Below are 14,275 nucleotides of genomic sequence, written 5' to 3' on the forward strand. Positions count from 1 at the left end.
AAAAGTATTTAAGAAAAAAATACTGGAATTTCATTCCAGAGATATTAGTCAACAAGACACCAACCAACTTCTAATGACCACGTTTTTGAATTTGACAGCTGTTCATAATGTAATTCTACATCACATGACAGCATTTTGGTTTTCTTACAGGCAAAGTTAAAAAGTAGCACTTGAAAAGTAAACTGAAGTACCAACTTTTTTAAAAAACAAGCTCCCTGACACAAAATGGCATTAAGTCATTTACTGGTGTTCAAGTACTCAAATGAAATGCTGAATGCTGTCTCTCTTAAATATAGTACAATCAACATGATGTCTACCCCAAGATAACTTTTGGGGCACAATTAAATTGGTCACCAGGTCCTCTTCCACAGCCCTTGCTTCATTCATTACTGTCATCAATGCAGCATGTGCCAAATAACTAAGTAGCTTACTTCTTTAAAACCTGAACATCCAATTATCACCAAGTTACCACAAATCATTAAAGTTCGAGAAATTGAATTTGGAAACTTAAAAAGTTTATTTCTTCCATTTTTATCAAGCTAGTATCCCTACATCTTGTTTAGATTTTGCTTTTAGCCCAATGTTACTAAAATTCAAATTTCATTTAAAACTATTAGCTAAACTATTAGCGTTTTTGAAAAAAAAATAAAAGAAAGCATTGTTTTCAAAATATTTTTCATTTTAAAAACTGCCATGTCAAAACCAAATTTCTTTCAAATGGAATTCCTTGACAAACTTATATATGTGAAAAGGAAATTTATAATATATCAATTTTATGTTGATTTAAGCCCATACCCAAACTTCACACCAAAAGAAAACAGTATATGATTCACAAGTACAGAAAAACAAGCCACTTTTTAAAAACAGGTTTGGCATGATGTTCCACAGACAGCTTCTGAGGCATGCCCAGCTACCATGTGTGACCAGACTAATATGGTTTCAAACACTTAAAGTGGATTCTATTTATGCCTCATATTAACGAAAAAGCTTCAAAGCCTTAAAAATAAAAGCAGGTAGGTTAAAAAAAAAAAGCTGAAAGTTCTAGAAATTAAGTTGCTTATGTACTTTTTGGTTGAAACATCCTTTCTATATTTATCTATATTTCACTGCATATCTTCAATGCTACGGCTCAAATGTAATTCAAAAAGTGAGTCAGTTTTTAGACTCTTTCATCATACACACATACACACACAGTGAGAAGAAAATGTATATATTTCTCTCTTAAATATACAAAGCACTTTGCTAACCCTAACTACAATAATGCTGCTGAAATCAGACAAATACCTTTGACAAGACCACTGAAGTTTTGACTTAAGGATAACTTTCACTTTACAACTTCTTGTTCCAGTGACATAAAGGATAACAGGTTGATAAATATTTTTCCGTAAAAAGAAAATTAAGCTATTAGGGAACCCCCTAGACAGTTTCCTTTTTAAAAGGGTCAGCAAAGGAGACTAGGAATAATTACAAGGAGATAAACAATGCACCACAACTGCTAAAAAAAGAAAAAAGCTTCCTAGACCAAACTCCTAGCGAAGCCAACCCCCAATTCAGTTACTCAAAGTGCCCAGTTGAGGAAGCGGTAGTCTGGGCACAGCAGCAAATCCCCCAGACGCACAAGTTTGACCGTAAACCAGAGAGCCCCTGCGCTCTCGGGCCGGGCACCGTCCCCAGTCCGTGGTGCCCCACGTCCCCTCCTCTCTCCACCACAACACGGCCCTGCCCTGCCCAGCCCTCCCCTCCCCCCCCAGCTCCGCTGCATGACTGGGCAGCCTCTCCCTGGAGTGGGGCCCCCGGCCCCGGCCCCCACTTTTCGGGGCCTAGGAAGGTGGCCGAAGGTGGGCTGCCAAGAAGTGCAATCGGGGCCGGGCGGCGGGGGAGTGTGTGCGGGCAGGCAGGCGCCGTCCGGTTCCGTGCCCCGATTAAAGATGGCGAGCATCTCGCGTGGCTCCCTAGGCTCCCCCATACAATGAAAGAGACCTGGAGGAAGCGGCGCCCCCCCACCTCCCCCACGCGGGCCCGGGGGGGGGGGAGGAGAGTGGGCGGGCCGGCGGGCCTACCCAAAACACTGGGCGGCGGCGGCGCGGCGGCAGCAGGGCAGCCCAGGGTCCCCCACACTCCACCGGGCCCCGGGGAAAACAAACACCCTCCTGAGCCATCTCTACCACTCTGTCTCAGACACACTCACATTCACACGCAAGGCACTCCTGGCCCGGTAGCCCCCAAAACGCGGCTTACCTTCCATCTCCATGTCTTCCGGCTCGCTCAGCTGCTGCTCCCCCGCTTTCTGCTGCTGCTGCTGGTGGTTCATGTCGGCCGCGGCCTGGGCCTCGCCTGCTGCCAGGAACCGGGACTGCGGGCCCGGAAAGCGGGGAGCAGCGAGGAGCCTGGGCGGCGGCGGCGGCGTCGAGGCGGCCTCCTCCTCCTCGTCGTCTTCGTAGGCTCCGGCCGGGCCTGGCGGCGGCGGGCAGGGGGCAGCGGCGGCTGCAGGGAGGGCAGAGGCTGGGGTTGGCGGCGGTGGCGGCTGTGGCGGGGGCAGGGAGACGCGCACGTATTTGCTCGCTATTCTCCCAATCTCGGCGCCGAGGCGGGGGAGCGGCGGCCGAGGCGGGGGAGAGGCCGGCGGGCCGGGCCGAGACGGGCTTCCCTCCCGCGCCTGCCTCCGTCCCTCCCGCCGGGGCCCGCCCCCGCTCTGTGGCCGGCCCCGGATTTATGTAAGCCGGGTGGGGGGCGCAGGCCTACGAGCCCCCTCACGGCGGCCGCCTGATTCTGGGCGGCGGCGGCTCGGGGCGAGGTGGCCCCGGCGGGCGGCAGGCTGGTCAGGCTGGCTGGCTGGCGAGCGGCGCGGCCTCGGCCTCAGCCTCGGCCTCGGCCTTAGAGGGGCAGTCTGAGCGCGGGGCGGCCTCGGGCCGGACTCGGGCCCCGGGATCGGTGCGGCGGCGGATCCGGCGGCAGCTGCGCCGCGCTCTCCGCCTTGCGGCCTCCGCCTCCTGTCCGGACAGAGCTGCAGACGCACCTCCGGCGGCTCAGCTCCCTCTCAAAATGGCGGCGGCGTGAAATGTCACATCCGCATGGGGGGCCCGAGAGCGAGCGAGTGAGCGAGCGAGTGAGGCAGGAGAGGGAGAGAGAGGGCGAGCGAGCGAGCGAGAGGAGAGACGAGAGAGAGGGAGGAGAGAGAAGAGAGAGAGAAGGGTGGGAGGGAAGGAGGCAGCCAGCGAGCAAGGGAGGGAGGGAGGGAAGAAGGGAGGGAGAAAGCAAGCCAAGAGCAGGGAGGCAACCAACCGGGGAGATCGAGAGCAGCAGCGCCGCCGCCGTCGCCCCGGGAACAGCAGCGCGGGCCGGGGGCGGCCGAGGCGGAGGCCGCCCGGGAGATGCTCAACTTCCCGCCTCCTCCCAGCTTCCCTTTGGGACACCCCTAGTCACCCATTGCCCAGATGGCCCCGAAGATGGACCTCTCTCCCTCTCATTCATTCTACCTTTTTTACAACCCACGTGCCAACTTTCTGCCCACTCCCTTCCCCCTCGGGATCCTATATCCCACTCTACCCTTCTCTTCCCCACGCACTCAACTCGCACACTCGCTACCCGGTTACCTCCAGAGGATTCTTCCTTTTGGCTCCTGCGATGGGGAAGAGTGAGTGGAGGAAGCTCTGGGTCTGTAGGAGTCCAGGGACCTGAATTTGAATCCCGTCTCTGCCGGCCAAGGTCGTTGCAGACCTTGGATCGAGTCACTCTGGGTCTCAGTTTCCTCCTCTGTAACATGAACGGGGATCGCTAAATTCCCTAGTTCCAAGGTTAAATCTGTGATCCTATATAGTCTTGCCCTGTCCCTCCCAGCTCTAGAAATAAAATACTCGGTCTAGGCATTCTTAATTTACCTATTCCCAATCCAATGGACAGCCCCCTCCTAGCTGTTCTCCCAGCCCTACAGAACTCTCCAACACTAAATATTCCTTTAATCAGCTCAAATTTGCATGACAGTAACTCTCAGACCAGTCCACCCACAATTCACCTACCCACCTCGGCTCTCGGAGGTTGGAGAGAAAAACCTCTGGTCACGGTCTCGTCTGGGAATTTATTCATTTCCCCAGATAATTTCTTACGAAAAAGAATCTTTTTAGGAGAGTTTAGATACCAGATTGTGAACTCTTCTGGGTAGTTACAATGTCTTCTAGATTTTTGACACTCTTAAGTAGCATAACTGAGAAAAACATTGCAGAAAAAAATTTTAAATGATAATCCAAAGGGAACAATAATACAATGTTAAATTGGTAAATGCCTGAGAGGAAACTTTCCTGTCTTAGGTAAACACTTGCAAATCATGTTATTTAAATGTATTTGTGGATCTCTTGCTTATTATACCTGGATGTTTCCCTTGAAGGATATTCTATGAACGTGTCAGTTTGGGGAAAAGAATACTGAAGTTCGTCCTAATATTCTATCCCAATTAAGAAGCAACTATGTGCCCACTATGTGTCAGAGTGCTAAGCATATTTTTAAAAGCATACCATCTCCCCATCCCCCTTGCCCCTCAAAGTTGGCAATTTAATATTTTCTCTTTTAGTTTTTCTTCATCCGACCTGCCTTTTCTAACATCTGGGTAGGAGTTTCAATATTTGAACTTAGGTATTACTTAAGTTAACAAAGGATTTGCGAATACAAAACAACCTTTCTAATTCCTTACAGGCTGGGATAATTGCATTTTTGGCTTTGCACACCCACCACCCAACTGTGAAGAAATTTAAAAAGTTGAAGCAATTGCTTCTATACACAGTGGATCAATTCAAGTACTTATCCATGAGTTCTTGTTACAAACAACTTACCTTCCATACTTGTAGAATCAGAAAGGAAGATTTAAAAGCATATGTTTCTACCAAAAAAAAAAAGGGGGGGGGAAGGTTTGAGAAAGTATTAAATGAAGGTGAGGAACTGTGGAAACAAGTTAGATATGATTGTATTGTTCTGTTATATAAGTTGCCTTTAAAAAAAAAAAAACAAAAAACTCTTTAGCCTAATTTGAAAATGTTTGAGAGTAGGGATAAGAAGTAAGAGAAGGGACTTCTGAATCTACCTGGAATTCCCTCTGCCTTTGTCCAGTTTCTAATTTCTTTAGCCCCATTGCAATCCTTGATATTGGATGGCTGTTGTTTATGTTTTAGTCACTTTAGTTTAAAGTCAAGGAGTTAAAGTCAGGTAGGCCTAGCTTTAAATTCTGTCTCATGTACTAATTAGCTGTATAAATCATTTAATCCCTCTGAGACTCAGTTTCCTTCTATGTAAATCAAAGATTATAATTTCACCTACCTCCCAGTATTGTTATGAAGATCAAATGAAATAATATATATAAAATGATTTGCAAAACTAAAAACTGAAATGCCATATAAGTAAATGTTAGCTATTAATTTTGGAGAAAAAGAAGCCCGGACAGTAATGCTAATGAAATGTCAGTGAAACATTTTTAAAGGATAGAATTTGCCCCATTTTCATTGCACTGGTGTTATGTCCACTTTAAATAAAAAGGCTACTTTTTCAATAGGAGTGGGTGTGGAAGAGTAGCTCTGGATATGTGAATCAGCTGTGTGATGCTTATTTGCTCTGGGGACTGTATCCAGGTTTAATACAGTTGATGCATTTAAAGGTTTTTTGAGTTCTCCAAATGAAAGGAATGGTCTTAAGTGTAAAAGTATTATTACAACAACTTAAAATTTTCTACTTTGTTCAACTAATGAAATTGAGAACAGGAGGAAGGAATGTAAACCAGGGTAGCTTCAATAAAAGCATGTTGAGGGAGGTGGCTCTATTCATTGAGTACATCCCATAAAGTAAGTCTATGGGAGTGGCCCCCTATCATTACTAGTTTAGCAAGACACATTTCATTTCACAGTACTGGTGCCAATGCCATGACTTGACAGAAACTTAATTCTTTAGAGGATAGATAATGTGTATTGAAAACTTTTTTAGTTCAAAATAATAATGCAATGAAGAGTCAGAAAGCAATTGAACTAATTCTTTTTTTTTTTTTTTTCCTTAATGTATCTCAGGGCCAAGGGTGATTGGAAAGAATGGGAAAGTTATATGGAGCTACAACATAAACACCTCAATCAACAAGTATTAAGGACTTCTTATAAACCAGGCACTGTTCAAAGCTCTGATAGATAGATACATAGAATATATAGAAAGGCAAAATCACAATCCCTATCCCCAAGAAACTCACAATCTAATGGGAGAGAAATTCAGTATAAATTCATCTCAGACATTTTATACAACAAATGAATTGCAAAATTATATTGTAGTTTCTTTTTAATAATTGTTATACTTAATTCTGGTCATATTTCTAGATTGTTGGTATTTTTATGTTCTGTACAAAAGTATGCCTCACATTGGAGGAATGATTAGATTAACTTAAAAACATTTTAGTGTATAAAAATCAAACAAAATAATTCAAAATAATAACTTGAATAATGAGTGTCTTTGAAACAAGTATGTTTCCAAGAAGTCTACTTTGGATTTTCTTTCCTGATCATTTTTATAAAGGCAAAAATATTTAAAACCATTAGTTTTTGCTGTCTTCCAGTCAGGAGGTAGATTTTTGTTAAAAGGATTAAAGCATATTGTTGTTTTCTGTATTCAAAATTATTGGGAATAATATGAATGGTTGCTACACTGAATTCTCTGTATTTTAACCATCTGTTCTTATAAATTTAAGTAACTTTGGTAATATGCTTTCCCCACATTAGTAAGCTAATACTAAGCATTTATGTAAGTAGTAGTTCTTTAAGGATTGAAAAGTATTTTACATATATTATCTCATTTACCCTCAAAATACTTTAGGAGACAGGGGGGTGTTGTTATATCCATTTTGTAGATGAGGAACTAAGGCAGGCAGCAATTAAGTGACTTGACCAGGGTCACACAACTAGTAAAGTATCTGAGGTAGGTTCTGAATCCAGATCTTCCTGACTTCAGGTTCCTGCCCTGCATTTACTGTCCCACTTAACTGCCTAGAAACTACATTTAATTCCTTTTATTTATACATGTTGTCCCAAAGCTCTTACTACAAGTTTAAGCTTTAATATCTCTACTAGTTAAAAACTTCACTAAAGCTTTTGGGACATCCTGTATCATATATCTCCTACAGTATGATCCCATTTGATTTTTCCTAATAAGAGTCTATTTTAGCTAAAAAACAAACAGAGAATTTTATATTTAGATTGTGGATAGAGCACCAGCCTTGAATTCAGGAGGACCGGAGTTCAAATCTGATCTCAGACACTTAACACTTCCTAGTTGTGTGATCCTGGGCAAGTCACTTAACCCCAGCCTCAGGGAAAAAAAAAAAGGGGGGGGGGAATTAATACATCTTCTTAAATTTTCATTCATTGAAATAAGAATTTATCATTATTAAGATACCCCATTTTTCCTAGATATTTCTCATTTATCCAGTATATGGTTTGTTTTTATCTTTCTATGTTCTCTTCCCCATTAGTTTATAAGCATCTTGAGGGTAGGTATTGCCTTTTGCCTCATTTTGTCTTAGCACAGTCTATCATATAAAAGACACTTAATGTTGATTTATGTTTATATATTCTACTCATTGAATTAGACCAGGGATCCAGATAAAAAAGCAAGCCTTTACCCTCAAGGAGCTTATATTCTATTGAAAGAAAAAAAAACACGTAAATGTATAAATAAATACAAAATATACTTTAAAACTTAATAGAGTGCAAAACAAATTGGAAGTAGTGGCACTGAACACTGAGGATCTCAAGAAAGAGCTCAAGAAACAGTCCATAAACTGAGCTTTGAAGGGATCTAAGGATTCTAAAATGTGGAAATGAGAAGGGAGTAAATTCCAGGCATGGGGAATAGTCTCTGTGGGATGTTAAATATACAATGTCATGTATATGAAAGAGTAGGTAAAGATATTCTCTATTTTATCTATTATGAATGACTTATTGCTAGGTTGAGTTTTCTTTACCCTATTCCACCCCCTTTTGCAGCTCCCAATTGGTTACTGAATTAGAAAATCTGAGGATCAGTGATACCTGGTAGATTTAAAAAAAAACAAAAACAAAAACATAACATTGTAAAAGAAAAACACGACTTATCCCTGGTGGGTATCTTTCAGGCAGCTTTTGAGATGACAAGATGTGACACTAGTGGGTAGATGGATGAAGAGAGAGTCATGTAATATGCTGGAATAATGGCTGGTCAGGGCCCTAGACAATCCTGATCCTAAAATGGATCAGTCTCAACTAGCTGAACTTCCAGCTGAACCTCTAGATCATAACTAGTCCATAACTACTCCTATAATTACACTCCTATGTTACTTATATAATATAACAAAATGAGTTACAACTTTCCCAGAGGAAGCCAAGATGAAGGTAAAAAGCCAGTGAATGTGAAAATTGGGAAATTCATTTCCTTTATTGAGAAGTCAGGCAACCCCAGAGCAATGAATCCAGGGCAAACTGAGATGACAAGCAAATGTAAGGGATTGGCTTAGGTTGCCTTCCTCTGTATAGCCTCAACCCTGTGGGGCCTGATTGGCCACTGTTTCAAGAATAAAAACAGACTAGTTGGACTGTGCACAAGAGTTCATGAAGCCTGGAAAAGTAGGCTAGAGCTAGACTATGTGATCAGTTTGTATTTTATATTAGAGGGAAAAGGGAAGCAATCCATGGAACTTCTTGGGTGACCTAGTCAAACCTCATCTTATAACAATTTATTGTTTGGCTCTGATTGTCTTGGGTCTGGGTCTGAATCATTGCTTCCAACAAGCCTATAAAAAAGAGGTTTTGTTGAAGAATCAGTCTCTTTTCCTTTTTCCCTTTTCTGAGAGATCCAGAGAGAGTGTAAAACAGAGAGCTGACCTGGGTCCTATGAGGCAGATAGTCCATGCATGTAAACAGCCTACTCTTCTACTCCCTCTGGACCCACTAATGATTACCTTGGGGCAGAGGCAGAAGTAGTTTTATATGCAACTTATTCGTGAAGCTCAAGAGAAAGATTCATGTAATCCAAGTTGCTGTCCCTAGCATAAGAAGGGCAGTGGCATAAAAACTCATTATTTGTATTATTGCATGCATCATTGGTCCAACACCAGGAATGAGATGGAAAGCTATTTGGTGAACTGCATGTCACCTATATTTATTTCTATGAGAAAGCAGAATTTTTAAAATTCCATTTTCACATGGGACAGGAATTAACTATTATGAATGAACCACCTCAGTTTAATGAGCAAAATGTTCAGTGTTGTTTTGGGGACTCCTTGAGTCTGAATGGTAGAAATTTCTGAACCTGATTACTAGAGAAATTCCTAGATTTGGGAACCAACTGTCTCTAGTGGAGGTAGTAGCAGAGTGTGTATTTCCTGGTTAATATCAAGCATCTTGTGGGATGCTACCTTATAGAATAGGAATGCCTGGATAGATAGCTATGACTTCTGGGAAATAAAAGAATCCTGGAATCTAGCCTGCTAGAAAGAGAATGAGAAGCTCCTATCTTTGCTGGAGAGTAGAGGATTTTGTTTATGGTTCCTGAAGCTGGAAGAAAATCAAGAGACAAAAAGGAATTTTTTTGTACTTGAGCTATGATTTCACCAATTTAAGAGGTTCTAGGTGAGGAATATCTTCTGTCAATATAGATGAGCTATTTCTCAGCAACTTACAGCCTTAGAGAATTGTCTGGGGGGCATTGAGAACTCAAGTGATTTTCCCAAAGTCACACTGTTCCAATATGTCAGAGGAGAGACAACCCTGGTCTTCCTGACTAATATAGCCAGGTCCATATTAGTGCAACTAATTAATATGGTGAAATGGGATTATTCAAATTCTCACTTCATATTTCCATTGGGTTAGAGTCAATGACCACATTTTATGCAATTTTAATTTTGAATAGTGCACATTTGAACACGTGACTCCTTCAGGGGATTCATTATTTGTACTAATCAGATTGAAGCACAATACCAAACTCTCCCTTTCTATTACTAGGAATTATTTAGACAATGCAATTCCAATAGGAATGGGTCAACACTTTAGCACTTTCAAATTTATTTTCCAGAGATTAGAGAAAAGTTTAAGCCCTTATAATCGTAGCATAAGGCTGAAGGTTTGTAAGCATACTTACAATAAAAGTGGAACGTACAAGAATTTGGGGGGATGGATTAGTTTCCTTTACTAGAAATCTGCAATTTAGGTTAAGTGATTTGTCCAGAGTCACATAGCTAGGAGGTGTTAAGTGTCTAAAGTCAGATTTGAACTCAGGTCCTCCTGACTTCAGGGGTAGTGTTCTAACCACTGACTACCTGGCTGCCCCCAAGTTGCTTATCTGTGGAAACCTAGATACTAGCTAGCTATAAGCCAATATTTCCTAGGATCAACTCAGGGTAAGGTAAAATGAGTCAAAGAGATGTTATTTGGTGGGGTTGTTACCAAGATGGTACTCAGTACTCATAAGCATAGAGCCTATATTAGGCTAAAGGAACAAAGAAGCTTTTAGAAAGGGTAAGCCACTTATTCAAGGTAACACAGGTGACTATTTCTAAACATATTTCCATCTTCTAAAAGGTAACTCATTTACTACCTAATGAATCTTGGATTCTGCCTCTGGAACCACCTTGAGTTCTGATGAGCTCTCACTTTATTGTCAGGAACTAAGTCTCCTTATCATTTCCTAGCCACTACTTCCAAATCATGCCACTGATTCACTTTTTGGCTCTCCTTTATGTATTGTCTTCCCTCCATTAGAACGTAATCTCAACTATCTTGTTTATATTTGTATCTCCAGCATAGTACAGTGCCTGGATCATAATAAGTACTTAATTAACTCTCCTTCCTTCCTTCCTTCCTTCCTTCCTTCCTTCCTTCCTTCCTTCCTTCCTTCCTTCCTTCCTTCCTTCCTTCCTTCCTTCCTCCCTCCCTCCCTTCCTTCCTTCTTCCCTTTTTACCTCCTTCTCTCCCTCCCTCTTTCTCCCTCCCTCCCTCCTTTCCTTACTTTCTTCCTTCCTTCTTTCCTTTCTCTCTCTCTCTTGTTTTCTCTTATTTGTCTTTCTATCTATCTACCATCTATCTTTTTATCTTATCTGTCTATATGTCTATCTTTGTAGCAGAGACAGAGTCTTGTCCTGTTTGCGATATTATAATACCTCTAGAGACCTGGCAAGAATGAACTGATAAAAAGAGAAAAGCCCTAAAAATTTTTTCAGTGATTTACCCTTTTCTTAATGTTTTAGCTTTACTATTTTTGAGGAAATTCTATTAAACCTCATTCCTTAAATAGAATGCAGAAAGTAAATGAATGATCCTTAAACTAAGTAATTTGGTATCATTGTCTTCTACATGAAATCTTCCCTGATTTATTTCTCCCTCATTCCCCATCCCAACCCAAAAGGAAGGAAGAAAATAAGTATTTATTAAGTAACTACTAGAAACCAGACACTGTGATAAGCACTTTAAAAATATAATTTCATTTAATCTTACAACAACTTGGGGAAGCAGGTGCCATTATCACCCCCATTTTGAAGAAACTGAGGCAGATGGATTAATAGACTTGCCCAGAGTCACATAGTATTTGAGACTGGATCTCAACACAAGTCTTACTCATCATTTGTATCTAGAAACAAAATATCAATTGTATCTAGAAACAAAAATGATAATGATAATAATAGGATAGGACTTATATAGCACTTACCATATGTTAGACACAGTGTGGTAAGAATTTTACAGTTATCTCTTTTGAGCATCAAAACAATCTTTGTAGTTGAGGAAACTAAAGCAGACAGAGTTTACGTGAGTTGTCTAAAATCATATACTAAAGTACATCAGAAATTAATTCTCTCTCCTCTAATCTCCCATAGCGTTTTACTCTTATATTTTTAGGGTACCAATCTCCTTTTTCTCCATGATTTTTATTTGTGTATATGGTAGTTGTTAATATTTTGGAATTTACCAAATACTTTAATTGCAACAACTCTATGAAGTAAGTAGAGGGTCTCCCGAGAGTATTAGGACAGTTTTAAGCTTTAATAATTGAATAATAATTATTATGTACTAATCAATTATTAAGGTTGAAACTGCTCTCATATTTTTTGGGACACTTTGTATTGTTTTCCCCCTTTCATCAGTAAGGAAACTGAAACTTTGGGAAAGGCAAGTTATTTTTCCATAGTCACACAGGTAATAAGTATCAGTGGCAAGATCTAAATTCTGGTTGTAAATCCACATTCAAACTCTTCCCTCTGTACAATGCTGAGTTCTGATCCTATCTTTCTCCACTAGATCTTAAGCTCTAAAATGACTGGAATTATATTTTAATGATTTGTGACTTCTTTAGCATCACCTTAATATGGTATCATATATAGATGTTCAAATATTTTTGGAATGATTGACTAAGGCATTTTAAAGCAATTTAGTGTTGTTGAAAGGTTTTTGTGATCATTGTAACAGAAAATTGAAATCTATTATTGAAGGGAAAGGTAAATTAAAATGGTGAGAATGGAACTCAAAGGATAGAAGTGCTAGGATTTTCAGGTCCCTCTAATAGGCATATCATTTAACTGCATTACTAAAGTAAAATAACATGGATTTCCAGGGTAAAACAACTTTATTTTCACCACTTGTAGTAGTAGACTAACTCTTTGGAATTTTCTTAAATTTCTCTAAGGAAGCCAAATCCTAAAGAAAATAATACATCTTACCAATAAATATTTATTATTTGCTAAGGGTTTTGATAGGCACTGAGACACAACAATAGAAGTGAGACAATACCTTCTACCTTCCATAAAGGAGCTTACTTTCTACTAAGCTATTCACCAATAGTAGTTTGTTTTTTCCTAAGATTAAGTGACTTATTCAGGGTCACACATCTAGAAAGTGTTAAGTGTCTGAAGATAGATTTGAACTCAAGTCCTCCTACTTCAGCACTGGTGCTTTATCCACTACACCAACTAGTTGCCCTCTCTATTAAGATATCCTAGAATTTTTAAAGCATTTCTAATTTTGGTACAAAGTTCAATCTAAGGTCTTTCTCCTTCAAAAGGCCTTTTCTTATGTTCCAGGTGTAAGTGTCATACCCACTCCCCATCATTGAGCATAAACTTTGAATATAACCTGTGATTATTTGTCTTCAAATATATTGGATTCCTTCATTTGAATAAACTCCCTGGGGACAGGAGCTGTCTGCTATACTTGTGGCCTAGCACAGTGCCTTAATTTCCCACTAATCTATACTCTTCTTTACTTTCCCATCATGTCCTGGAAACCTTTTTATCCAATAAAATCACTTCAGGCCAGGCTCTCACAGCTTAGAAAAACTCTTTAGAAGGAAAACCATGGCAAATCTGAACAGCATATTAAAAAACCTGAGATCACTTTGCTGACAAAGGTCCATTTAGCAAAGTATGACTTGTGAGAGTTGGACTGTAAGGAAACCTGAGTGCCACAAAATTGACACTTTCAAATTTGAGTCCCTTGGACAGCAAGGAGATCAAATCAATCAATATTTAAACAAATTAATTCAGACTATTCACTAGAGGTTAAATACTGAAGCTGAACTTAAATACTTGGGCTACATACTAAGAAAATGGAGACTCATTGGAAAAGACCCTGATGTTGAGAAAGATTAAAAAAGAAATGCAGAAGATAATAGGCATAGAAAGTATCGTGGAAACAATGAGGATACAAGGACCAGGTATGTTATGATCCATGCAATCACAGAGTTGGACATGAATGAATGATCAAACAACAACAAAACAGATAGTAAGTTTCAAAAGTAAAATGTAAACCCAAGTCCTTTGACTTCAGAACCAGAAGTCTTTTACCATACTGCATGTGAGGACAATGTGGGGTAAAGAGGAGAAGTGGGTGGGTGAGTGTGGAAGGTCCAAATCTGTTATCTTAAAATGTCTCAGACCAGCAACTCACAACACAGTGATATTTCTAAGGCCTGAGACTCCTTGTTATTATTCTCATTTGTCCTTTGTTCTTGAAGAGGACCATGAGATCAGGGAAGTGAAGCCATGACAGGAAAGTGAATTGGATTTAAGTGAGAAAGAGTTGTGAAAGAAAGATCTCCTGCTTCACTTTCTCCTCCAGAGTCTTCTGAGTCCAGTGGTTAGATATAGATCAGGATGATTGGAAGTGACCCTGGATGAAGTGGTTTTTTTAAGCTAAGGCCTTAAATAGGTCTTTCCATATTTGTTAGGTTGAATAAGAAAAATCAGAACCAAAGGGGGAAAAAAAAACCCAGAAAGAAAAAGCAAGCTAACAAACACCAA

General features: G+C 40.5%; 1 protein-coding gene across 4 annotated transcripts in view; it reads right to left on the reverse strand.

Annotated features, from left to right (window-relative positions):
* Positions 1–2,703, reverse strand: part of USP7 (ubiquitin specific peptidase 7) — a 72,934-nt gene extending 70,231 nt beyond the window's left edge. For 3 of the 4 annotated variants that reach the window (XM_074280501.1, XM_074280498.1, XM_074280499.1), the window contains exon 1: positions 2,239–2,646. In XM_074280501.1, the coding sequence (XP_074136602.1) occupies positions 2,239–2,311 (73 nt within the window). In that variant the 5' untranslated portion in view covers positions 2,312–2,646. Of the gene's footprint in view, positions 1–2,238 lie in introns of all 4 variants that reach the window. The other variant, XM_074280506.1, reaches the window with a different exon arrangement.
* Between the last annotated feature and the right edge of the window lie 11,572 nt (positions 2,704–14,275).

Source organism: Sminthopsis crassicaudata, chromosome 1 (assembly GCF_048593235.1).
Source record: "Sminthopsis crassicaudata isolate SCR6 chromosome 1, ASM4859323v1, whole genome shotgun sequence".
Classification (NCBI taxonomy): domain Eukaryota; kingdom Metazoa; phylum Chordata; class Mammalia; order Dasyuromorphia; family Dasyuridae; genus Sminthopsis; species Sminthopsis crassicaudata.